General features: G+C 42.8%; 1 protein-coding gene across 1 annotated transcript in view; it reads left to right on the top strand.

Moving 5' to 3' along the window:
- The window catches only part of DTWD2 (DTW motif tRNA-uridine aminocarboxypropyltransferase 2), a 186,628-nt gene that overhangs the window by 87,421 nt on the left and 71,961 nt on the right, over positions 1–27,246 (top strand). The window contains exon 4 of the mRNA XM_090038423.1: positions 11,874–12,063. Coding sequence (XP_089894549.1) covers positions 11,874–12,063 — 190 coding nt within the window. The remainder of the gene's footprint in view (positions 1–11,873; positions 12,064–27,246) is intronic.

The raw sequence follows: 27,246 nt of genomic DNA, 5'->3' as shown, positions 1-27,246 counted from the left end.
GATTACCCAGCGTATCTTGCAGGGGCCCCACATTTCCCGGTGCTTTCTTCATGCTCCCTATATATTTGAAAAAGGACTTCTTATTATCTTTGATTTTGGACGCTAGTCCTAGCTCTATGTCTGCCTTAGCTTTCCTGACAGCCCCCCTACAGGCCCGAGCAGAGGAGGTATATTCCTCTTTGGAGATAGCACCCCCCCTTCCACCAGCTGTACGCTGCCTTTTTGGCAGTCGGCCATTCCCGGACGCCCTTGGCGAACCAGAGGGGCTTTTGGGCACTCTTGCCCCCCTTGCTTCTTGTTGGGATGGTCACCCCGTGGGCCCTGAGTATCGTCTCCTTAAGGAACGAGTACTCATCTTGGGCACTGAGTTCCCCTGCTCTCGAGATCCCCAGCTCCTCTCCCACTAATCTCAACTCATTGAAGTTGGCCCTATTGAAGTCTAGGGCTACAGCCGTGCTGCAGGCCCTTGACACCCTGTGCTGGATGGTGAATTCCAGCAAGCCATGATCGCTATCACCCAGATGGTCAAGAATCTGGAGGCCCCTTACCAGGTCATCACCTGTGGCCAGGACCAGGTCTAACAGGGCATTTCCTTTGGTGGGACTGTGCACCTCCTGAATTAAGTGGAGGTGCTGTATCTCAGCCAGGAACCTCCTGGAACGGTCTGACCTGGCTGACTGTTCCTCCCAGCAGATGTCTGGGTAATTTAAATCACCCATGGCAACTACATCCCTTTTCTTAAGTGCCTCTAAAAGCTGGCCCGAAAATTCCTGGTCTAGCTCTTCCCCTTGGTTGGAGGGTCTGTAGTAGACCCCCAGTGTTAGATCCCTCTCCCCACTGGCCCCTTGTATCTTGACCCAGAGCACTTCAGCTTGCCCCTCCTCTGACCCCATTCTGCTGGCAGAGGATGTGTATTGCTCCTTGACATAGAGCGCCATACCCCCACCTTTCCTTCCTTTTCTATCCGGCCTGTAAGGCCTATAACCCCTAACGCTAACTCCCCAGTTGTGGGATGAATCCCACCACGTTTCTGTAAGCCCTGTTATGTCTGGGTTTGAACTGGTTATTCTGAGGGCGAGTTCCTCCTGTTTATTCCCCATACTATGAGCATTGGTATATAGGCATTTAAGACCTTGCCTAGCTGTGTGTGCCACCCCCCAATTTGGGAGACTGTTTGGACCCCTGTTTCTTACCTGGGCACTACTTGCATTGGTCACCTGTCTTGCTCGGGTGGTGTCTCCTCATCTTCCTGCAGCCCCCTCCCTCTGCAAGGCTAGTTTAAAGCTCACCGTACAAGATCAGCCAACCTGGAAGAGAAGACACGCTTGCCTTTAGGAGAGAGGTGAAGCCCATCCCACCCCAGCAAGTCCCCCACCCGAAAGCATGGGTCATTATCTGGGAACCTAGGGCCTGCCTGGCGGCACCAACTGTGTAAGTGCCAGTTGACCTTGCCAATGCAGGCCTTGTGTCACCGTACTTACCGGAAGAAGAGAGGAGAATGCCACCTGTACTCCAGTCTCCTTAAGCTTGTCCCCCAGAGCCTTGAAATCCTTCATAATGCGGTCGGGGTTGCCCCTGGCCGCGTCATTCTTTCCCACGTTGATGACAACCATGGGGTACTGGTCTGCAGGTCAGATGTAGCCTGGGATCCTCTCTGCAATGTCCCTGACCCAAGCCCCAGGCATGAAGCAGACCTCTCGCATCATGGGGTCAGGCTGGCAGATGGGACCTTCCAGTCCTTGTAGGATGGAGTCTCCGATGATGAGGACTCGGTGTTTCTTCTGCTGCTGTTCGTTCTCTGCCCGTTCTTTGTCATGTGGGGAGTGGCATTGTCCCCACTGGAGGCAATTTCTCTGTCTTTCTCCGTCGCAGCTGCCAGGGCATTGAACCTGTTCCCCAGGTGAACCTGGGGAGCCTCCACCACTCTAGGCCTAGCAGCTCTGGATGTGGACACCTTCTGCCACTCCTGTGTTGGCTGCATCTCATGTGGGGGCTGTACAGTGGGCGACCGGGCCTGCAGAGAACAGAGATAGGCATCAATTTCATCCTCTGCATCCCTGATCCCCCTCAGCCTGCTCACCTCCGCCTGGAGCTCCCTCACCTCCTCCAGGGCCCTAAGTCGTGCGCAGGAGGGACAGGCAAGGGGACCACCAGGCCCCACCCCCCCCGGACCTCACCGAGCTCACCCACAGATGGGGGCAAGGGGCCTCTGACCCCACCATGAGCTCCGTCTGGATGGAGGCCTCAGAAGAGCCCATGGCAGGCCACAGCACCAGGGTGGGGCCCCTGGCAGCCGCGCTCCGCATCTGCACCATGTCTGCAGAGCTGCGCCTACTGCTTATGCTCACTGGAGGTGCCGCTCTTGGCAGCTACCTTGTGCCTGCCTTATGCGAATGCCGGCGCAAACGCCAGCGCGCCCTTACAGAGTGCGCCTGTTTGTGTGCACTGTTTGCGCACGGCTTGGGAGAGCGTCTGCCTGTCGGGCGAGCTAAGAGGACTCCGAAGGGCTTCCCCTTCGGATACACTTCAGCTGTGCTGTACCCTCTGCCCCACTTACCTTAGGGGGAATCAGCTGTTGCTGCTCCCGCCGCTGTCTCCTCTGCAGCTGCTGCCTTAGCTGCCAAGGTAAGGGGGTACACGTGTGGCACACGTGATGCAAGATTTTGCGGTTCGTTTCTTTTGGAGGCTCGCGAATAATAATTCCTCAGGCACACATTATTAGCAACACAAAAGGTATATTTGCAAATAGGGTTGGAGTGAAGACAAAAGACCACTCCGCCCCCGAGGAAACCTCTTAGCCGGCTCTATATACTCTCCCTCCTGGGCACGTGTGCAGAAACAGGAACTCTTGCAACTTACTTCCGGTTCATACAAATATATATGTAAATACGTCATTTCATACGTCGCATGTTCATTATAATTAACTACTTAAGTATGCGGGGCAGATAGGCATATATGCATCAGCTAATTACGCACGCTCAGAAAAGCCCCTAGGTCACCAAAAGTTCAAATCCCCCTCCCCTTCAAGGACACAGTGAATTGAATTACAGCTTCTGTAATCTACATGTGAATGTCAGGGGAGTGTGTGATTTAGTATAGGAAAAAGATAGTAAATTGGCTAAGAGGGGGGGAATGTCCTTGGTGGTGTTTCTTTTTATCAGGTACGAGATACAAACTGTGCAGTTCTAACAACACTATTCATTATGCATTCTTAATAATATTTCTAACACACGTGTGCCCTGCTCCCTCTGCTCCTGCTCCCCAACTGGTGGGGGAATTTCAAACCGCAGGCTTTTTAAAGCCTGTGGTTTGAAATTCCCACAGTTGACCCCTCAGCCAGTCAGGCCTTCTGGCTAGGCCAGAAGTGCGTGCTGGCGGCCCTGCCCCCTACTGACCCTCCCGCTGGGATCCCAGGGTGGCAGGCAATACCACCCGAAGGGACTAGCCAGAGCTGCTCCCTGCTTGGTGGAAAGGCCCTTGCTACATCCCCCCGCCCCCTCGCGGTCTGCCTGCCTGCACGCAGCTCGGGAGTGCGGTTCCCTATTGGTCAAGCTAAGAGGGCTCCAGAGGGCTTCTCCTTCGGATCCACCTCAGCTGCGCTGTACCCTCTGCCCCACTTACCTTAGGGGGAATCAGCTGTTGCTGCCCCTGCTACTGTCTCCTCTGCAGCTGCTGGCTTTGCCGCCGAGGTGAGGGGGTACATGTGTGGCACACATGCACCCTGCTCCCTCTGCTCCCCAAGAGGGGAGGGGCCAGCCCTCCCCAGTGCAGCCCAGGCCAGAGAGCATGCCAGGATGCTGGGGGATTCTGGTTTATGTTAAACAAGCAACAGGTTTGGGACAGACATTGTATGTACTGGTTTGATCTAAATCAATTAAGTCTGATACTGCATTCAGGTTTTTCTCAAACCAGTTTCGGCCATTTTCAAGCTGGTTTTCGCATACTGGACATCTGTTCTGTTATGGGTTTAAATCAGTTTCTGATGACTTAAGCAGGTTTATGTGTAACGTCTGTCCCTAGCCTGCAAGTAGGAGGCAGTTGTCCTCTTGTCCATTCAGTCAGTGACCTTTCTTTCCCAAATGTAATATAATGTAGTATAAAGTAAAATATTGATATTGAACATTTTCATATAATGGTTTTATGACTGAGGTTCTTCAACAGAATCATTCTATTTAATTGTAAACAAACACTAAGGTATCATGTTTTGAGCATAGCGACTAGAAGAAAACATTTTTCTCATATCAGCTAACCAATCCTCACAGTATTCTTGTAAGATAGATGGGATAGTTATTACCCCAGTTTTACAGAAGAGGGACTTTAAGTAGAAAGATCAACTGACTTGTCCAAGGCCATGTTGACTCTAGTTGCAGCTCCAGAATCCTAATTATCCTAATTATGTGGATTTCTCTATACCACAAGCATGTCAGTCATTTAGTATCATATACAATAGTGGTTTTTATTTTTCATGCAAATGCAATGGAGTTTCTGTTTCGTTTTGGGGGGTTTTTTTGCTATTGAATTTAAACCATTGTTGATGCTTTAGGGAGCTGCCGGCCCCACACATGATATAACAGTATTCCTGAGTGTGCTACTCTGAACAGGATTAAAATATGGTATAGTTAAGGTAAAAATAATTTCTATTCCTTATGAACATGCATCTCATGAATACTGAAAAACTACTTGCACTTCCATAGTCATGAGACTGCATAAACATGCTCTGACAGTTTGGTTAGACACATTTTAAGAGCGTATTAAGAAAGATTTTTGCACATTTTTATGGCAGTAATTGTTGTTAGCCATAATTGTTGTATTAGACAAAATGGATTTTATGGGGATGAAATGCAGGTTGTTAAATTTACTACATTAAGCCAAATTGTTTTGATCGTTTTAATGGTATAACTTCTAATTTATATATAAACTTTTTAAAAGGGAGTTAATACTTTAACATGCATTTGTCTTGTGCATTGGACACTGTATGATAGCTTGTAACAGGACACATTTCCTCCTTATTTTCCCCAAAGAAATTAAAAAACAAAAGCATATCTTAAAAGAGGTATATATAGTGTTTTGTGCTCGTGGCTACATGGTAGATTATAAAGCCTTGGTGTTAATTATCATAGAATCAATGAGTCGGAAGGGACCTAGACAGATCATCTAGTCCGACCCCCTGCCATGGGTCCTCACAACATTATTTGCTGAAAAAGGTAACAATAAAAGTGATTTTTTTGGAGGAGGGAAAAAGGAGGGGGAGGGAAAGTTATATTTTTCATTGATGCATGTAGAGACATAGAAGCCTAATGGTTAACTTGCATGGTTTTATTCCCTAACACAGGGGCAGGCAAGATCTGGCCCACAAGGCGCCTTTTTTTTTCTCATCTAGCCTGTGGGTACCCATCAATTTAATTGTATCCTACCGAGCCTGTGTGCTTCACTCCCACTCTCCTGTGTGGGAGGGCACCACCCAGCACACACACAGCTTCCAGGAAGGCCTGCTGCTGCCCAGCTTCCAGTAACTTTTCTTCATATCCTTGCTGCAGCATTTACTCTGGACAGCAGATAGGGAAGTTGCAGCTGGGTGGAAGCGTGGAGCATGGGGCTTCCAGATGTATGGAGCCCATGGCCTGTGCCTAGCAGGGCAGTAGGAGTACAGAGCTTGGGTGAGCAGGCTGTGGGTAAGGGTGTGTGGGGCTTGTGGGGTGTGAGCAAGGGAGGGGGGCGTGGGGACCCCCCACATGCTACTCCAAGGCACATGGCCCCCACCTCTGCCGGCAGCAGCAGCAGGCCCTTGGGGTGCTTGTGGCCCTTGCAGGTGCAGCCACTGAACAGTGCATGGCTCCAGCCAGTTCTGGGAGCTGCTCATGGTGGCAGGGAACAGACCCAGGCCAGGCCATCTCTATAGGGCAAGGCTCACATGCAGCTCCCTGCAATTGCATGCCACTGGAGGGAAGCCCCACATGATGGAGCTGGCTGCCTTCCTCTCTGTCTGCCACCATGTGCCGCCAGAAGTAGCAGAGAGCCCAGCTCCCTGCTTCTCAGTGGAGTCCCACGAGCTGCATGTGGTGGCAAGGAGCAGGGAAGGCAGCGGGCTCTGTCACACAGGGCTTCCCCCCTCCCATCCCCAAAGTGGCATGTGAATCCGTGTGTGTCATAGGGATATGGGGCTGTGTAGGGGAGTCCTCACAGCATCCACCTTCCCTCATACACCCACACCCTGCCCATACCCCCCCCAACAGTCCCTCAGACAGACGCACATATCCTACACTCCCCTACACACGGAGCCACACCCCCTCACAAATCCTGCACACATACCCCACACCCAACCATACACACAAAAACTCACTCCGCATACTCCTCCACAAACCACTGCCCCCATACACACACACAACCTACAAGAGTAAGGCTTTATTTTTGATCTCTTATGCAATTACCTCTATATATACTACACAAACACACAAATCAGGACAAAAATATTTTTTGAAATAAAATTAAAATACATTATAGTAGATTTTTTACTTTTAGTATATGATTTGGTTTTATTTTCCAGTTTCAAGAGGGCAACCCTCCATTCCCCTCCCCCCCCGAAAAGAAAAGAAAAGAAAAGAAAAAGAAAGAGTACTTCTGGGGCAAGGGGAGGGACTTCCAGTGGCAAAGGTCAGGGGTTAGGGTGCAGAACTTCCAGTCCCAAGATGATGAACTAAATAGTTGGAAAAATTGTTCTTTGCAAGCTTTTAGGCACAAACACCCTTCTTCACGCACATAGAGAGTCTGCTGGTGAATCGTGTGCTCTTCTGGGTAGAATAGAAGCCAAAATGCATGTATAGACATGCAGCTCTACCTGACAAATTGCCATGTTGTTAATGGGCAAGATTTACTGAGTTAAGATCAGTTATGAAATGTGATGTTTGTCACATTTTAAAATGGAAAAAAATTAAATTGAAGTTGATACTGTCTAGATGTATTAATGTAAGCTGTAAATTTAGTATGGAATTGTGTATACCCTTTATAAAAAGGGTTTTGAAAAACAAGGGATACTAGTAGCCCATTAAAAAAAAATTACCAAAATATTTTAAAATTGTACTTCTCTATATAGTCCAGTGACATGAATGGGAATTTTAAGTATAGGTATGAAAGAGGTCACCATTAACCAATTAGTTTTAAATCATTTGAATAATCAAGGTATATTCAAATTTATGTAATAAACAGAATGAATTGAAGCATATATGACTAATGAATAATCATTACAACAGGTTTTTTTTGTGAAAAGTTTTAGTCACATCAGCCTTCTCATTATTTATTTCTGAAAGAGTACAAAAAATTAATGTTGAATCCCAGCTGGTTTGAAAATACTAGAAGTACAGTACTTGAAGTCAGTACAAGCTTTCATTTAAACTGTTTGCACTGAATCTTCAGCCAAACTTTTTGCATTCTCTTTGAAACAGCTAAGGCTTAGAAGGAAGCCAGGTTATTTAAGAATCATTTTTTCATATATAAGATAACCTTTTTTTTCCTGATCAGCAGAGTTGTATCTTTAAAAGTCCAGCTCTGATCTGGGAGAAGAATATTGGTTAGAAAAATACAGCTTTTTAAAAATGGCTTAGTTCCCTCTTGAGAGTTGGTAGCTTCAAAGAGGCTGCCATCAGCATGGTGGCTGCTCTGATTGAAATGGTAGATTAAATTTAATTTCTGCTTCATGATACACTAGTGTCCTAAAGCTAGTAATGTTTCAAAATGAGCAGTTCTTCTTTAATACCAGCAGTGACACAATGGGAAACAAATTGTTGTAGCATATATTTTCGTTATCAATTTTTCCAATGCACAAAATGCAAAGCTGCCTGAGTATTCTTTATTTGATTTTGATTTTTAATTTGAGATATGCTGTTACAGTTTTTACTGAGTCCTTTTGCATCACATTTAAAATTATTCATGTGGATTGAGGTTAAAAAATTGAAACTATGTAGGACTACTATTGTACAGCGTAAAGTTAAACACAGAGAGTTTGTTGAACTATTGTTACTCAAAGTTTAAGCGCAGGCTACATGAACATTTGTTCGGGATGGTTTAGAGAGGGATGATCCTGCCTTGAGCAGAAGGGGTGGATTAGATGACATCTGAAGATCCCTTCTGGTGACATTTTTCTATGATGTTGTTATGATTTTTCAAGTAAGAATTAAAAAAAAATGAAGGATAACTGCCTAGCTCTAACTCTACTTGCTTATGTGCGGTCATTACATTTCATACTCTATTATATATATAAACATAAGCTTACAAGTCAAAGCTTGTAAGGTAAAAATTAATATATTATGTTATTTATATATGTTCCAAAAGGATTCTTTATGCAACAACTCCCATTTAGACAGCTAAATAAAATGGCTCAATTTTCAGAGCTGTTCCACATAGCAACTCCCACTGGGAATATCTGGCAGTAGTCTAGAAAATCCTGCCTTTTAGTAATGTTAGTGAAGTAATATGTGATTGTTTAAAGACTCTGTGGTAAGGCTTTCTTGTATTCAGAGATGCAGATTGAATGAATGGTAGTTTTCTGTCAAGTAGCTTTTAAAATAATATTGTTAAGATATCTACTTTTTTTTCAGACTCTTTATCAAATGTTGTTCATTTAACAAGGAAAAAAGATAATACCTTTAACTGTCACTTCTGCAAGCTATAAATGGGAAAGATCTTTCTTATCATATAATTGAGTTTCAGCATACCCCTAAGGGATATTTTATTTAGGTGAGAATTATTAATGGTGGGGATACATAAGAAGAAAAAGTCCAGATTTACTGCATCTCTAACTCGCATCTCAATCAAAGTGATATATATCTTGCAAAAATTTATGTAAAAGAAATATTTAACCTCATGAACTTATTTTTTGTAGCTTTGTTCCTTTCTTATTTTACCACATTATATATGTACGTTGGGGTTTTTTTGTATCTATTTATTTATTTGATTTGATTGATTTCTATGCCACTCTTCCCAAAAAGGCTCAGGGTGGCTAACAATAACAGATTAATAAAAAAGCAGATAAAATAATAAAACATAAAACAATTTCTCAAGGAATACCCAACAAATAAAAAGGTTTTATAGCACTTCTGCTTTGGCAGGTCTCAAGTATGAGATGTTTCAGAGCTGAAGAGCAACAACAGAGAATGACCTTTCGTGTTTTAGCAAGTGAACATGGTCCACAGGTTTTTCTTGGCTGACTTTGGGGATCATGATGGAGCATAAAAGGGCTGAGAAGTCCCAGTAGGTATTTAGGGACTTCTAAGTCAAGACTAATGCCTTGAATTGTGCCAAGAAGCTCCAGGAAGTTAGTGCAGACTCTAGAGTACTGGAGTTGTGTGCTTCTGGCAACTGACCTCTGTCAAATATGGGCTGCTGCCCTCTGCACCTACTGCAGCTTTCAGACAGCCCTCAGGGGCAGTCCCATATAGAGTTTATTGCAGTAATCTAATCTAGCCTTGAAGTTACAAAGGCATGGATAACCATGGTCAGAACTGAGCCTTTCTCAGGGCACCAATTCTATAAATTTTACTAGCAGTGGATATGGCTTTAATTGGACTGTTCATGGTACTGAGAACTTACAGTGCCTTCTAATGTTTGGAAGTACACCATCTCCTGCAAGGCGCTGAGTACATCCAGAGAGTTATTCAGCACCTTCTGGTATGTGGGAGGTGCTGAGCTCCTCAGGAAAATCAGGTCTGTACACTGTCAGCATTTTCCGGGGTGGGGAGGTACATGTGTAAGGACAGAGACAAGTACATTGTACGGACATTTAGTTTCTCTTGGGAGAGTTGCTGCTTTCCCAGGAGAAACCATGAGTATGCAGATGTTCAGGCTTTTCTCTCAGAGTGAAAATGACCACTCCAAGAGAAAAATAATCTGGGAAAATCTAGGGGTAAATCACTCTTGCAAATGTCTATACATACCATGGAGTTTCTCTCAGAAGAGATTATAGTCCTTCAACATCCCCCTTCCCCCCCCAGGGAAACAGTGTATTGCTTACTGGACTGTACTGCTTCAGCAAGGAGCAGAACACTCCTCCTTCATAATCCCCACATTGTGCTGCATGAGAACATAGTCTGATCATGTGTAGTCTGAGTCAGGCAATCAGGGCTGCTCTGTGTACTGCTGCCATCTGTCACAAGGCAGACTAAGGGAGCCTGTGCACTGGGTCCCCCCTGGTCTGCACAGTGTCAGCACTGCATGCTCTCCACTCCTCTAGGCCTCAGCATTTGAATGTCTGTACACACAGCTCTGGTGAAGTTTCTCCACCAGGAGAAGAAACCTGGGAGACTTTTCTCAAGTTATTTGAATTTCGGTACTCAGCCATTAATGTTTTATGAATGAGCTTGTTGTTGTTGTTTTTAAACACTTACACTGTGTCGCTTTATAATTAGTAGACTATTGAATTCTAAGATATGACTGGTACTTACTTTAAAAATATTTTCTATAAACTCTTCATTCAAATCTGAAGTGGAAGCTTTTAAACAGTATCTATGGAAGCATGCAATGCCTCTGGATATAACTCAGCATTAAGGATTAGAGTTCAAACTAGTGGTTCCTGATTTTTAATTTTCTATCTATGCAACTTTAATCTTGCATCTTTAAATTAAACTTGGATTTCTGTTTATGGACCTTTTCTTTAAAAAAAAAAAAAAAATGCTTTTGATCATATACTAGAAGTGTGTTTTGGGTTGTTTTTTTATAGAAATTATTCGCCGTCATTCTGATAAGTGACTTTTATGTCTGCTTTTCTGTTGTTCTGAAACATCTTTGTATAGATGTTTAATTATTTGTTAAAACCTAATAAGACTTTACCAAAGTAAATAATTCAGAACATTCTGTATGTCTGCGCAAATTTCCCTAAAGGAAATAAATGCTGAATTTTGCACTGAACCAAATGAAATGGTTTATCATCACTGTCTGAGGGGAGCTCAGAGTTCTATTTTTGCTCCTTATGATTTTCAGTTTGGGCTGGCATGAGTTGGGTTTATTGAAGAGTCAGTCTGGTTAGTCAGCTGTAATAGTCTCTGTTTATATTTACCTGTTGTCAGTGCTAAGTATCTAACTTAAGATACTAAAACCATTCTGGATTTTATGAGCTACCAAGTCGCATCAATTGCAGCTATGTTTGTGGGTGATCGTTTCACATCCAACAATAGAACTCACAGTTTGGAAATACAATATTAGCAGTCATTTTTTTAAAACGTTGGCCTTAAACTTGTGGTAAAGTATCAGCCTATGACCTTGTGCTACTTAATGTCTTGGTGGAGAAACTAGAATGATACAAAATGTTAAAATCAAGATTGACTCTTCCATCTAAAATAAGTCTTTTCTCAAAGTAGAACATCTGATTTGCAGAGCACAAGATCAAGATGATGAGTAGCATCATTCTGACCATTACTTTGAGTCTGAGTATTATTCTATTAACTCCTCGGCAGGGGCCTCTACATGAGATGCTTAATGCACAGCAGACTAATTCTGTTGAGTGCCAGCATGGTGGGCAAAGCCCATGGTAAATTACTGTGCAGTAGATTTAGTCTAATGCACAGTAGCATTACTAAAAAATGTTCATCTGTACTAATGTGTAGTAGCGCCAATTACAGCACATTTAGTTAGTACCTGTAGTACCTGTCATTACAGGTACTAAATTTAATGCACCATAATTACAGCAAATGAATGAATGAATGTGTAGATGCACCCTTCCTGTCTCAGGAGTAGGATTGACCGTTTCAGAAGAAGGAATGGTAGCAAGTGATGTTCCATGGGTTGAACAGTTTACATTTGGAGAAGGTGAAATAAGGTAGGTGTGGGAAGAAAATTATATACTTTCTCTTCCAGAAAAACTCAAGAAGTCTTTTGTTTGTTTGCAGGTATCCTGAGTTAGCTGCTGTATGTAGGAATTCTAACACACTAATCCTGTATCCTGGAGCTGAAGCAGCTAATTTGGAAGAAACGGCTCTACATCCTTCTGGTCCATCTGTAATCATCATCATTGATGGAACATGGAGTCAGGCCAAAGATATATTCTACAAAAACTCTCTCTTCCGTCTTCCTAAACAGGTATTATATATTGTTCCTTTCCTCACATAAGGTTGTAATACCTGCTTTTTGTATGGCTGGTCAAAAACCAAAATTTTGACCCTACAAATTGATAAAAGTGGGGAACTTTAGTTTTTGCTGCAAATTGATATACAGTGTCAAAATAACAAAGCAAATTTTGAAATAGTTAATTTTTAATTTTGTCATTAACGAAATACTATTTTGGTTTATTGAACTGAATCAATATAGTATATTGCAACTTGGTTCTGTGTTCATTAGTGTCCTTTATGAGCTATTATAGTGTCTCAGGAATAGCTAATTGCTAGGGGTGTGCGAAGTAGGCTGTATTCGATTCGGATTCAGATTAGGCCCAATTCGGGGGACAGTGATTTGATTCATTGATTCAGATCACTGTTCTGATTTGTTTCGGCCAGATCTAAAGATTCAGTTCTGATTCGGAGAATCAGCAATTCGGCCATAGACACAGCTTTGTGTTTTTTCTACATACCTTGAGGTACCAGGGTGTGGCTCATGAACACTGAGATAGTGGGGCGGATGGAGCATGCCGCAGGAGTGTGCTTGACGGTGGACTGAAATGACTTCTGCTCCACTTCTGGGTCCACCTCTGAGAGCATGGGGCACCCCGCCGGACCCTCCCCAGCTTAGCGATCAGCTGTGGGGGGACCCCAGGTGCCTCCTCCCCAACCGAGGAGACAACAGTTGCTGAGCTGGGGGAGTCCTCCATGCACTCTGTGGCAGACCTGGAAGTGCACCAGAAGTGCTTCTGGTTCACTTCTACGTCTGCCACTGAGCATGCTGCTGCCACCCCCCCGCTTCCCTGGGACACTCCCTCTGCCCCACCATCTCATGATTCGTAAGCCACCTGGTACCTTGAGGTATGTAGAAAAAACATATAAAGCTGTGTCTGTCTGTATCATCCAATCTCTCCGAATTGAATCGGAGGCTTCTGATTTGATTCAGAGAGATTAATGGGTCTCCTGATTGGATTCGGATTTGGAGATTTGGCTGCCAAATTGGGCCAAACCTCTTTTGAATTGAATCAGTGACCGAAGCTTTGCACAGCCCTACTAATTGCCTTGTACATCCATTCTTACACATGGACTGGGTCTTTCAGCCAGACTATACCTCCTCACATCCTATGTAAACCTGACTGCAAGGATGTACCCCCATAGTTCAATGGTAAGGAAAGCTTGGGGTGTTGAGGGTGGTAATTCATCTAGGGACCTGACCCACAGAAGTGAATGAGGTCATGAGGCAGGGGTAGTGCTTCTCTGAGTTATTGTGGAAACTCTAATGGTCTCTGTCACGGAGTGGGGCCTAGGAGTGGCTGTGATCCCACTAGCGCCCTCTGCCGTGCCAATTAGGCGATCCAGCACCCTCTTATTCGCCCGCCACGTCTTGTTGGTGTATGGTTCTAGAAGAGAGGCTGTCTCTTGTCGCCCTGGACACCGTGCTATGCTTATACTGTCCCCCTTTCCGTATGGAGTGACCTGGTGCACCCCAGCCTTATGGGCTATGCGTGCCTCCTACCTCCCCTTTAGCACGCCCCAAGCCCCACAGCTCTTCCGGACGTTATCAGGTCCTTTTGTTTTCTCCGCCCTGCCCAGCGCCTCTGGGCTTGCCACGCAACCGGCGCCCCTTCTCTGGCGCCCCTGGGCTTGTCACGCAACTGGCGCCCCTCTATCTGTTAGCCCTCTCGGGCTTACTGACAGTACTCTTCCCAGTTGGGCTCAGGCGGCCTGAGCCTTACCTGGCCCCTTTGACCCTTCAGAGTCCCCACCACTGTGGAGCCCCTCTGGGACCCTTTCCAGTCCACACCCCTACTGGGGTTTCTATCAGTAATATGTGCCCGCTCCTGGGGCTTCCCTCAGTACACATGCCTGCTCCTGGGGCTTCTCTCGTACAGACTGCATCCTATCGGGCCAGTCTCTTCATGCTTAAGCACTCCTAGTCCTCACCGGGCTTCTCAATAAGCTTATTCCCCTTACGGGGCTTCTCAAGTCCTCACGGTTGGGGCTTAGGTGGCCGTAGCCGTGCCTGGCCCCCTAGACCACCGTCAGGGTCTTTCGCCCTACTTGGGCTTCTCCGCTTATCGCCCCACAGGGCTGGGGTCAACACCCCTCAACACCGCGCCACACTGGCGCAAACAGCTATGCTGATCCAGCACTGCTCACTGTACCCCACAGGGCACCAGGAACCCCCAGATTACTGGGGAGCTCCCGTGAGGCCTCCTCGCACCCCTACAGCCTCACTCGATCCTCCGATATGTAGCAATAACAAACAAGAAACGTAAAGCTGTGAGCCAACTGGCTATAACAGAAAATAAGCCTCCTGGCTAGAACTTAAGTGCCGTGCCCTTATGGCCACTATGTCCCACCTTTAAGCTTCCCAGTCAGGGTTCTCTCCCCCTTTCCATGATGCAGCCGCATGGGTGATCAGGCTGCACCGCTCGCCTCTGCTCTGCTTGGCTCTACTGCAGAGCTCTTGCATCTCTGGTTGTCAGCAGGGAACTGCTAGCTAGGCTTCAGCCTGGACTGTTTATAAAGGCCCAGCCCTGCCCCCTTCTGGTCACCTGACCAGCACGGCTGTCCCAACAACCATCACCTGAGCTGCCCTTGTGATTGGCAGCTGCCCTTATTCCTGCCTAAGAACAGGGCACCTCAGTGCCCCTGTGACAGTCTCATATTAATGTTCATGTGACCCAGGAGAAAGAGTTTAATTTATTTTTCCCAAAAGAAAATTGAAAAATGTCAGTAAAAACAAATTTTCCTGTAAAGATTTGGTTTTGTAATAACTGTGTTATCAGTCCATATAGCTTTAGTGACAAATTCCCAACTAGCTTTTAAACCTGGAATGTGTAATATAAAAAATCTGCAGTTTTTGCCAAAACTTTCTTTTAGAATATGCACACACTTTTCAGATAATTGTTGGGTTGCACATCTGTTGGCTATGAAAATATGATATTGTTGCCTTTCTGTGAAAATTCCCAACTGTTCTACCTAAATATTAGTGTAGGTTTATAGGAATCCAGGGAGGCTTTCAAATCTAATTATGGAATGGGAGGTGAATAATGTGGAAACAAGTTAATAATCTCCATGTAAGTGAGTATCGTTAAATACCATGATAACCTCTTTCTCCTCAGAATTCTCTAAGATTATATTTTTTGAAAGTTAATAAAATTACTGAGTGTGTAAGTCCTGATCCTTCATTGAAAATTGCATGGGCATAACCCTGACAAGAATTTCACTGAACTCAGTGGGGCTGTGGGTGGGGATGCAGCAGTGTATCTCTGTAAATTATGTTGCCAATCCTATCTGCTCCTGTGTTAGTAATTTCTGTGGTTCAAGAAGCTCTTCCTCTTTTCCAGTGTTAGATTGAAATATGTTTTATAACTTACTTATACATGACTTGTCAGGCTGGATTTTATTTTATGCTTCATATGAGTTAAGCCACTTGCCTGTGGATTTTAAAAAACAGTGTTGGTTTGTGCATGTAGCTGTTTTGTCTCTGAGGCAGGCTTCATCCACAATCAACTGTATTTTATCTTAAATCCAGAATTTACAAGTTTAAAAAAAATTGATCTCTGATAAATATTTCAAACCTTATAAATAGCAGTAAATTGAAATCTTCAGAGGTAAACTATAAAACTTAAAACCTTAACTTAAAACTTAAAACCTTAATGGAGTCCTAACACAAGTAGCTTATGTTTCCTATTAAATAAAACAGTAAGTGGATACCTTTTAAATAAATCAGACTAGCAATAAGGGCTGAATGTTTTATTCTTATATATGCCAGTAGAACATTTTATGCTGCCAAAGCCAGGTATGGTTGGTTTTCTATGTAGCAGTGTGCTATGTATCCCTGACCAAAAACATTATTGGCTGGTATAAGCTGCTGAGAGGAAGAAAATCCTTTTTTAAACAAATGTTCTTGTTTTTATTCTGCTTCAGTGGTCACTAGAAGCAAATCTTTTCCCTTTTGGGCAGTAGTATTAGCCATACTGGACACCAAGCAATTTGTGATATAATAAGAAATCAGGCTTGATTGTGCCATTTTAAGACTGGGCTGAACTGGGCCTAGCTGCCTTCACATCAATCTTCACCCTACTATCCCCACTTGAATGCTTCAGAGGCTGCTTTATGGTGGATGGGATCCATGATGGCAACTGTTACGTCTGGTGGGGGGAGAAGGGTTGGTCATGTTGGGCATGAAAGGATCTGCAGATAAAGAGATGTTCCAGAGCAGACAGTATTTCTTTCTGGTTTAGCTAACTAATGAAATCTGGGGAAGCCTTGTAAGCTGGGCTTCATTAAAGTTACACTGCTAGATTACTGTGGAACAGTGCTGGCCTGCAACACACTTCCTAGGATAATCTGGATTTAATAAACACAATTGCTTTTCACTTGGAGGTCAACCTATCAAGTTAGTACCAGTTGTTGTCTAGTCACTGGCACTTATGTTACACTGGTGTTTCCCTGTCAAGGGTGGGGCCTAGAGGCCAGTAATGATCACTTCCATTAGAATCATATTGTCATGGAGCCAGAAATACACGGGAACACAGCTTCTGCAGAGGGAGGGAGGTTTTGCCCTCTTATAGATTCCCCATGATTTGCATGGATTTGTAGGGATTGGTGGCTTATCAGGGATTCTGTCCATAGTTGGCTAGAGAGGAAGAATAAATCTCATGGCTCTCTTGCCCATTCCCCTCCTAAGAGAATGATCGGGTGGAAACTAGTGAAAGAGGGGTGGAGGGCATAACATAGACCAGGGATGTTCAGCCTCTGGCCCACTGACTAAATGCAGCCCATGGAGCCACAGCATCCGGCCTGCGGGGCTTCCCATGGGTTGGGAAATTTGGTGGTGGGGGAGCAGTGGCATGTATGGTAATACTATCACCCCTCACCCATTGCCAAATTCCTTAGCCTCACCGAACCAGATCAGGGCCCAGACCATGGCCCCTTCCCCTCATATGTTGCTAGATCGGGACTGAGATGACCCCCTTCTCTCCACATGGCTGGATTAGGCTCCACCTGGTTGCTCCATGTGCTGGGTCGGGCCCACCAGCCAGATCTGGCCCATGGACTGACTGAGTACCGTCTGTCCAGCCCATGGGGGAAATAGGTTGACTACCACTGGCTTATCTTGTTTTCCTTTCTTCTGAAACCTATTTGTAGATGTTTCCATAGTACTGGGCATTTGGATTTAATACTCATGGAAGAGAAAATGAAAGAAATTTAGGTGCTGCTTAGTTGAATCAGCTTAAAGATTCAACCATTCATTAGAAAAGTGGGCTCAATTTTGCACTCAGTAAAAATGCAAGCAAGGGGCACTTCTTAGGCTTTTGATGTTTAACGTATTTACAACTTTAGCCCTTTAATTTGTCTTTGTAACTAGTTGGTTAATGTCATGACTGGAAGAAGCTTCATAGCAAACTAATTCCATGTCAGGACTAAAGAAAAATTATCTGTTTTTTAAGCACAGCAGACCATTAGTGCAAGTGGCATTTTTAAAGTGGTTGTGGGTTTTTAAACTATGGTTTTACTCTGTTGCACAGTTAATGTAATTTATGTTAATACAGTTTTCTGTAACCAGTAGTTTTAAAAAGAACCTAAGGGTTTTATATTTTTTTTAATGAAAGACTTATTTTGATGGCTTTATAACCTGATGGCTGATACTAAAGCAGCTTAAGAAAGCTATATTCTACTCTTAAAATATGTAATCTTTCTGTGTTTAAAACTCTGCAGTCAATTTTAAATTTAAACTAAACAAAATCCCATCTCTTAAATCACAAATACTTAGTATGCCTGGGGGGTTTATTTATGTAGAATAAAACTAAATTTAAAATACTTTTCCCCTAGTACAGATGCTTTTTTTCCCCTTTGCAACTTTGTTTACTTTCTGAAAAAGCAAACTCTTGACAGAGTTATTGTGATGGTTAAATAATAACTGAAACTTTATACACATTTCTGAAAGTCTGTAAATGTCAGACAAATGGACTTTTGCATTAGAAAAATTCAGGGTGGGGAGGGGGATAGAGGGGCTTTGCCTGGGCACCGGAGAAAAATTGCAGCAGGCAGGAATGGTGGTAGCCCTCTGGTAAAGACCAGTGACTGCAGCTCTGCCTCCAGCGCTGTGGACCAGCTGGTAGCAACTCCAATGCTTGGAGCAAAGTTCCCTTAAAGTATTTCCTTTCTAAACTCTGCTTCTCTAGATTAGATAGATAGACAGATAGATAGATAGAAAGATAGATATGAAGTCAGTTGACTTGAAAACCACTGACATCAACAGGATTGTAGGGGAAGTGGGAGGAGAAAAATCGATACTTGCTCCTTTCCCCTTAGTATCTGGAAGTCAATCGGCCCCAACAGTAAAGGGGCAGGACACAGGAACGGTTGAAACAGGGCAACTGCAGAGCCTGCTCAGAGGCAGCAAACAGAAGAAGCCCCTAGACAGGTCTGGGAGCGTGAAGAACTAAACCCTTACCTGCAGACCACTGTAAGGCAGAGGGGAGAAGTGTCCCAGCAGGGAAAGCCTGTGTTGCAGAGAGCCCCAGGAGAACACAGAGATGGTCTGGCCCCCTTAAGGTTCCTATTGGGAAACAGAATCCCTGGAAGGGGAAAGCCCTATTTGGAAACACTAAGATGGGGCTGGAACAGCTCAGGCTGTTTATAACCTCAGGGAAGGAGTCACTTGATGTTAACTCAGCCCAGGTTTCTCAATACAGCTGAAGGCCAGAAACCAGCATTCGTAGGCTGAGAGTACAGGGCGGAGACCCCAAAAGGGCACAAGTAATAGTGAGAGGAGAAACCCTGCACTGGAGAGCAACAGAGGTCAGGGATACCCCTCCCCATATTTTTGCATTTTTGTTTCTAATGGACTGCAGAGGCTTCCTGGGAGTCATCCAGGAAGGTACTAAGAGCTGCTCCTAGCTGTGACACCTTAACAGCAGGAGCCTGGACTTAACACCCAGAGGACTGTGGCGGGGGTACTGGCATTGGAGGAGCCCCCTGTAAGGCCTGTGAGACTATTACAGGCTATAACTGATTATTTTGGATTATCGGAGATGCCCCTGATAGCAGAGCCAGTTTTCCTTCTCAGGGAGAGAATTCTCCAATTATTACCATCAAGTCATGGCAGGCGAGTGCCCCGAGGAGGTAGCATACCCCTTTAGGGCTGTGCAGTGTTGGCTGAGCCATATACAAAGGAACTTGACCATAAGGATCCTTTGCATAATGTACTAGGTAAAGTACCATGAAGTCCACATTGTAGCAAACAAATAGAAGTCTCATCCCAGATAAATTGAGGGAAAGCTTGTAGATAGGGAAGGACCCTCATACTACAGGAGCCATTTCTATTACTGTTGTTGTTTTCACATGCTTTCTTAAAAATTATAGAAATTAAGGGTTGGAGAGGACCTCGAAAGATCCTTGAGTCTAGCCCCACTGCTCTGGGCAGGAATACTGCTAAGATCAAATGATTGCAGCAAGGTGCCTGTCCAGTCTCCTTTTGAAGACTTCCAACGTTGGATACTGCTCCACCTCTTTGTGAAGTCTATTCCAGATTCTGGTCACCTTTACCGTAAAGAAGTTCTTCCTTACATCCAACTTGAAATGATCCTGTAACAATTTATGGCCATTGCTTGTTGTCCTCTGCTGGAGTGCCCTAGTGAACAGTTTTCCCCCCAGCTCCTGATATTCACCCCTCGAATACTTATTAGATGGCCAAGTCCCCCCCTAAGTCTTCTCTTCCCCAGGCTGAACAGCCCCAGGTCCCTGAATCTTTCCTCATAAGGTTCGTTCTTGTGGCCCTTCTCTGGACCCTTTCAAGATTCTTCACATCTTTTTTGAAGTGCTGTGCCCAGAACTGGACACAGTACACCAGCTGGGGTCTCACCAATGCCGAGTCGAGAGGAAGTATCACTTCCTTAGCCCTGCTTGCGATGCATTGGTTAATGCATCCCAGTATGCTGTTAGCTCTATTGACTGCAGTCTCACACTGGTGGCTCTTGTTCATCCTGCGATCAAGCCATAACTACAACGTCCCTTTCAGCCATCGAGCTGGCCAGGCCATCTCCTAATCTATATTAATGTCCCTGGTTACTTCTCCCTAGATGAAGCACTCTTCATTTCTCCTTATTGAACTGCATCTGGTTCTGTTCCACCCATCTTTCCAGTTTGTCCAGGTCTGGTTGGATCCACATCCTATCCCCTAGCGTGACCAGTTTTCTCCATAACTTAGAACTGTCTGCAAACTTGGCCTGCAGGCTTTCCACATCCTTATTCAAATTGTTGTTAAAGAAGTTGAACAGCATGTGCCCAAGAACCAAACCCTGCAAGACACTGCTGGCCATCTCCCGCCAAGACCATACAGACCTGTTCACTAACACTCTCTGCGTTTGACCCCTTAGCCAGTTCCCAACCCACCTGACTGTGGACTCTGCCAGTCCACAATCCCTCAACTTTTTTATAAGACCATCATGGGAGACCATATCAAAGAACTATATAAAAAACATAAAAATATCTTCCCTTTTAACACCCAGTTGAAGCAAAACTCAGACTTCATTGGCTGTTTTGTACAAGAGAAGTAAAATTTAGTCTATGCAGAAAAGAAACTTTTCCTCCTGTGAGGAGGAGGGGTCTAGAAACATTTTTAAGAACAGTGGTTTAATTCAGGGGTCGGCATTTGTTTGTAGTGGGAAGCAGGTGGGGGAAAGGGAATGCTTTAAAGGAGCTTTGCTGCAAGCACAGGCTGCTGCCAACCCAGTCCATATATAAATCCCTTCCCTTTTTATACAGCCACTTGAAGCAAAACTCAGATTTCATTATGGATTAAGATTTCATATATATCCATATCAGAAATATAAGGCTTTCATGACCTGCTTTTAAAGTTTTGTATCATTTAAGACAGCCTAAATACTGTATCTGTGTCTTGCCACATTAGCATTATGCTTTGAGGACTGAGGTACCTGCTTCCTTTATCAGTAAAATAACCATCTTGTCCTCCCTTCATGCAATCATGTTTTGTCTTTTGACTCTAATATCTGCCGTAGATTCTGAATTCAGATGACTAATTGTTCTAGCTGCAGTGTAGGTAATTGTTTCTCTACTGCATTTATTACCAGGTGTATCTGTTGATAGTGTATGTTTTTGGGAGGTAAGGGGCATGTGAAAAGGGAATACTGCTTGCAGATAACCTAGTCATCCTCTTCTCCTGGATTGTATTTCTTACCCTATATGCTCAAGGAATGTTGCTTGAAGTAACCCATTCTTCTCTTTACTTACTCAGTATCCCCTCATTTTTAGCTGAATTTTCTCTCAAGGAAAGGAGTAATAGTAGAGGAGCTGGCAGGATTTTGTTTTCTTCCTCTTGTTTTTGTGGAGTTCAATGCCAGCAATCAAGGTTATTGCTGTGTAGCAACCTTTTTTGTACTCTGTCCTGTAATGCATTTAATTTCACTTTTGTTTAATATACAGGCTGATTTTTTTAATATCCAAATGCATGCTTGATTTAAAAAAAAAAAAAATTTCACCTGGCTGAAAGAAGCTTGTAAGACTTCTTCATGTAGAAAAGAGCGATACGGCTTTATAGACAACTTCAATTTAAAGCACCCAGATACTTGTTTGCAGTAACATTTTTGTAGTATTTTATCACAGTCCTCTTTTTTTGCACTAATTTCTCAACACTTTTATTGCTCATTTGAATAAAAAATCTTAGCCAAACTGTTAGGAACTACCAATAATTTGTTACCATCAAATGTTAAAAACAACCCAGGGAATTATGCCATGCTAATAGAAGATTTCAAGGAAAAGTTCCATCTTCAAATGGAATGGAAATTGAAGATTAGAGAACTGCTCTCTGTTCTGTGAAGGACAATATACTGTGTTTACTCAAATCCAAGACAAGGTTCTCCTCCCCCACCCCCATTTGACATGGGGGGTGGGAAAAGTCCCCCCCACATTTGAATACAAGTGGGGGGGCAGGAGGGAAAGATGGTGGTGGCAGGCAGCAGTGTGGGGGGACAGGTGGGACAGAAGAAAGTGTGTGCGGGGAGTAGGTGCCAGGGCCTGGAGGAACCACGGGTGTTAGACGCCAGGGGGCACAGGAACAGGGGAGCATAGGCATGGGCGGGGCAAGTGCTAAGTGACGGGGCAGGCACTGGGTGGGGGAGGGCAAGAGGTGAGTGGGACAGGTGGCAAGGGGCAGAGGTCAAACAACTTCACTCCCCCACCACGTGCCCTCCTATAGCAATGCAGGACAGCTCTGCTATACTTAAGACAGCTCTCCAATACTTAGATTCTGTACATGGAAAATTATAACAAATTTATAAATAGCCCATGTATAGAATCCAGTTATTGAGGGGTCATCTTAAATTCAAAGTCATCTTGGATTTGTGTAAATAATATAGTTTTTGGGGTGTACATGCTGATAATTAATGGCTATGCATACAATGGAAGAGTTTAGCAAAGTGTAAAAAAACAACCTGTTGTAACATTTTGCAAATAGCTGAAAATCTTAGCACTTTTTTTGGCTAAGTTTGAAATATCCACAAGATTATACATACAAAAAGAACAATAAAATGTTGTATTTGATCATGTAGAGCCCAGCAGTTTTTTTGGCCTGATGGATTATTGATTTAGCAAAGAGAAGTGTAGAAGAAAATTTAATGAAACCTTGTCTATCTATTGTAAATTACCTTTGTACACTTACTTAATTGTACACATAATTAATTATGAGTAAGTATCCTAGAGAGCCTCTTTAGTATACTGGATTTAAGCAGTGAATTTCAGTATCACAAAGTAAATTTTGAAGTCTCTCATTTATCCCAGCCAGATGAAAAAAGGTGCCTTGAAATTCTATGTAGAGTTTCTACTATATTAAAAACATCATTCCAAAGGCATGTAAATACATAATTAAGGTTACCCAAGTAAACTTAGGTCAGCAACAGAGTATTTGGATAACAACTAAATTGTGAAAAACCTATTAGTCATTGATGTAGGTTCATCCCGTTACTGACTATATTATTTTTGCTTGGTACGATTATTTAATGGGAATTTTAAAGTAATCTTTAACCTTATATAATTACAGAAAATCAGAAAATATTTAAAATAAAGTAGTGCCTAACTCACTTTTTAAGGAATTTTAATTTGTATATGTTTGCTTATGTATGTACATTCGTGACAAGATGCATGTTTTGAGCTTTTTTGAACCGATTTGATTTTTTTTATTTTTTATTTTTTTTATTATATAGGTAAAGCTGAAAGATTCTATTAAAAAATAGACATATAGGCATTTCTTTTATTTCACCTCACTGTTGGACCTACCACAGTCTGATCTTTATACCATATTGCATCTGCTTGCTTATGTTTGCATATTTTCATTGCCATTCTTGTCACAGGCATTGCACCTTTTATTTTTACTAAAATGTGTATTTGAGGGGGATCATGGGCTCCATGGTTTGTAGTATGCGTACTGAAGTTTATACTGATGCTGATGTACCAGATGAGGGATAAGCTTAGCAACGAAGACACAGTTTTGAATGCATGGATATGGTACAGAAACCAGTAATGAGTAGCAGAAGATATAGATGGCTTGTTCTATAATTTATAGTCTTTCCAGTTAACAACTCTGAAGGTGAAAATCCCTTTTAAAGCATCGTTTTTATAATTATAAACAACATTAAATGAACAAATTACCTAATTACTGGCTCACTAATTTTGTTTCATAGGCAAGAGCATGAGAGAGATTTTGCATATTTTCCTTAAGGGTTAGCAGAAAGCTGGCTCATACAGTGAACACCTTGGACTGAATATCACTGTCACTAGCACCTTTGTAATTAAATCTGTGGACTTGTGCTTTAAGTACCAGAACTAGTCACAAAAGCTGTTGACAATACCACACATAACCAGCATCTGAACTGGAGACAACTTCAGATCCAAATCAAGTACTTGAATTGCATTCAGAATAAGACGGTGCTAATTTAAGAGAACCTCCCTGCTTTGACAGCTGCTTTGATCTCAGTTATAGCATCCAAGTTGTCCTCAGAAGACCAATCTAATGTTATACCAATCTAATGTGTCAGACTTCAGAGATGTCTTTTTCAGATGTCAGAAGCAGAGAGAGGTCCCCAAATACTCCAGAGTGGCAAAGCATGGGAGCATAACAGCAGTAATAAAAATGGCTCCTGTAGTATGAGGGTCCTTCCCTATCTACAAGCATTCCCTTAATTTTTATGGGATGAGACTTCCATTTGTTTGCTACCATGTGAACTTCATGGTTCCTTACCTACTACCTTGTGCCAAGGTTCTTTTGACATCAGTGGTCTTTGAGTCAAACCGCTGCTGTCATGCGGTACGGATCATCCTCATTTCAGCGTGCAGGGCAAGAATTAGTGGGGCTGGGAGAGAGAGAGAATGAACACATTTAATGTTTAAAGCATAATCATTTGCAGGCTTATCACCTACTTCTCATGAGTTTTAGAAAGTGACTCTGTTTCATCATGTTTGCAAATCTGGTTATGGCTTATCTCCTGCCCAAGCAATATCTCTTGATTGCAGATGGTATAAAAGCCATGTTGAATGGTTAACAGAACATCCATGACAGATGAAATACAATTCAGTGTTGTGCCAAGAACGTCTTACTGTTATGATTTTGTGGAATAGATGAGGAAAAGGAAATGAATTGCATTTTTCCACAGTTATAGATTAAATTTAAGTAGTTTTTATCTGAGGCCAAACCATGCCTCATTAATTTGCCTTAGTATCTCTTTAGACTGTAACAAAATTCAGAGGAACCTCAGCTTGAGGCTATAATATGATGTCTCCTAAACAACAAGCCTACAGGGTGGTACAAAAAACTATTAACATGGTATAGCTGGATATTCATAACATCTTTGTAAATTATAAGCCTACAGCATCTGTTCCTTTGATGTCATTCTCATCATTTCAGTCCAATTCTCAAGTCCCATATGTCATTCTCTGTGTGTACACCATAGAGGTTTTTCAAATATTTCTTTATAGTAATAATGCAAATCTTGCTAACACTATGAAATGGAAGGAATTACCAACCCCAAAAAAATAATTTTGCAAAAAGACATGAGGAAAACTATCCTTTCACAGTTTGCACAAAGAATAATTGAAAAAGTAGTTCATTAAATATGGGACCAAAACAAAATGCATATGTGCACACATACACATACAACTATACATGCACACACCGAATAAAAGAAAGATATTTCAGAATAAACCCTGCTTAAAACTGAATTTAGGCTCAGTGCAATCTGACTACGTTTTTATCGAAATGAAAAAGAAAATACAGCAAAAGCTGTGTTATTTGGCATTTCTTCAACTGGAAAGCTCCACTAACTGGCATCCAAGGGACACGATGAAAATGAAACAGGAAGTCCCACTTCCGCTTTTGCCACCACGAGCTGAGTTCTTCTCCTTCACTTCTTCAGCCTGTGCAGGGCAAAGCACAGGCTCCCCTCCCTGTCTCCGGCACACTGACAGCAGGGAATTCACCAGGTGGTGCACATTTGATTAACTGGCATATTTGCTGTAATGTGATTTTACTAGAAAGTGAAAGAAATGCAAATCTGAGTGTATACACTATAAATAAACTAAATAGTTAAGATTCAATTATTGATTAACCCGTACTCACAATAAAAAAAAAATCATTCTGCTTGTTCTTTATGATTGAGCCATTCAGGATATCATAAAAAAATAAAAAGTAAACACCGAAAAGGCTTTAAAGGCTTAATTAAGTCAGAAATGAAAGTACTTTGAATGATAGCTCCTAGATCCGGGAGGTGGGAGTCCCAAGTAGTATACAGCTTGCTTATGGCATAACAAAGTGATTTTAGTTAGTGGAGATTGGAAAATATTTTGAAGTTGGTTACCTGTGAATAGAATACACAAGCTTCTTAATGTTGTTTTGAGGGAATATTTTAGATGATTAAGTAAAACTCACTCCTTGTTTTCCACTTTTTGTTTTTTTTTACCTTAGTGTTTATTTTTACTGTTATATCCTATTCTTTTTCTCTGGTTCCTCAGTTCCAAGTAACCTGTGCTTAAATAGGTAATTGTATAGCTGTGTGCACAGATGCTGTGAATTGCATGGTCAATGGAGTGTACTGGGTTTAATATTTGTGTACCAAATGGAAATATTCAGGATCTATGGAGGTAGTTTGTGCCTGATTTGATCTTTAATTACTTAGGTGGAGCTCTGTATCTTGTTGTTAGGTTTCCTGCTTCACTGATGCATTCTCTGGAATTAATATTTGTTTTTCTTTACTTTGTTCTACCTGTAGGAAAGTTGCCACTGAAATCTTTTCTTAATCCCAGAAATTGTCCAGAAACGATGCATTTAATTCCATCCTATTTCAGATATTTTGTGGAAGAGCTTTACAAAGGATCTCAAATCTCTGATTGAAGAGGCAGCTTGTCATGAGCAGATTACTGTCAATTATATACATGTCCCATGAGGCATTTTTATTAACAATGAATAAATAATGGGGGGAGGTAGGAATGGAAGACCTAAGAAGCTGTTCAACTGGGCAAGTCATAAATTGACACCCAGGATGTTCCCCTGCAGGTTAATGAAGCTTATAGAAACCGTTACATACTCCCCATGTCTCGGGAATAGTGCTCTTCAGTATGTTTTGTGGTAATCCTGTTCTATGTGCACTGAAACTACTTAAGCGAATAAATAATAACACCAGTAGAAAAAAGGACTGTCCTATCATGAGGGTCGATGGTATCACCTTCTCCCAAGGAATCTGAGTTCTCTTCTGCAGAACTAGCTCAACGTTTGACTTGCCTCTCTAGATTTTTAGTGTTAGAATTTACCTTGTTTTCATCATCTGCAAATGTCTCTTGGCATTTCCTGAAGGGAGCCGTGCTGCACTGATCAGATTGCAACACTGTCTAAAATCTTAACCACTCCTTTGAGATGGTCTCGTAATTTTAAATTTAACTCTTGTTAGGGTCTCTAAATGTACTCTCTGTAAGGAAACTATCCCTGAGACCATGGGTTCTGCAAAGTGTGTACATAGTCACTTTCCACTTGGTTCATTTAAATATTGAAGATCCTCTGAGTTTTTGAATTCCCATTTTGCACCTGGTAAAGCCATCTGTCTCTTCACATCTGTTCTGACTGCATAGAGTCAGAATAGTCCTCTAAGGACTG

Source organism: Crocodylus siamensis, chromosome 3 (genome assembly GCF_052110815.1).
Source record: "Crocodylus siamensis isolate JL-2025a chromosome 3, ASM5211081v1, whole genome shotgun sequence".
In the NCBI taxonomy this organism is placed as follows: domain Eukaryota; kingdom Metazoa; phylum Chordata; order Crocodylia; family Crocodylidae; genus Crocodylus; species Crocodylus siamensis.
The sequence above is the reverse complement of the archived record's forward strand: the minus strand, read 5'-3'. Positions and strand labels throughout refer to the sequence as shown.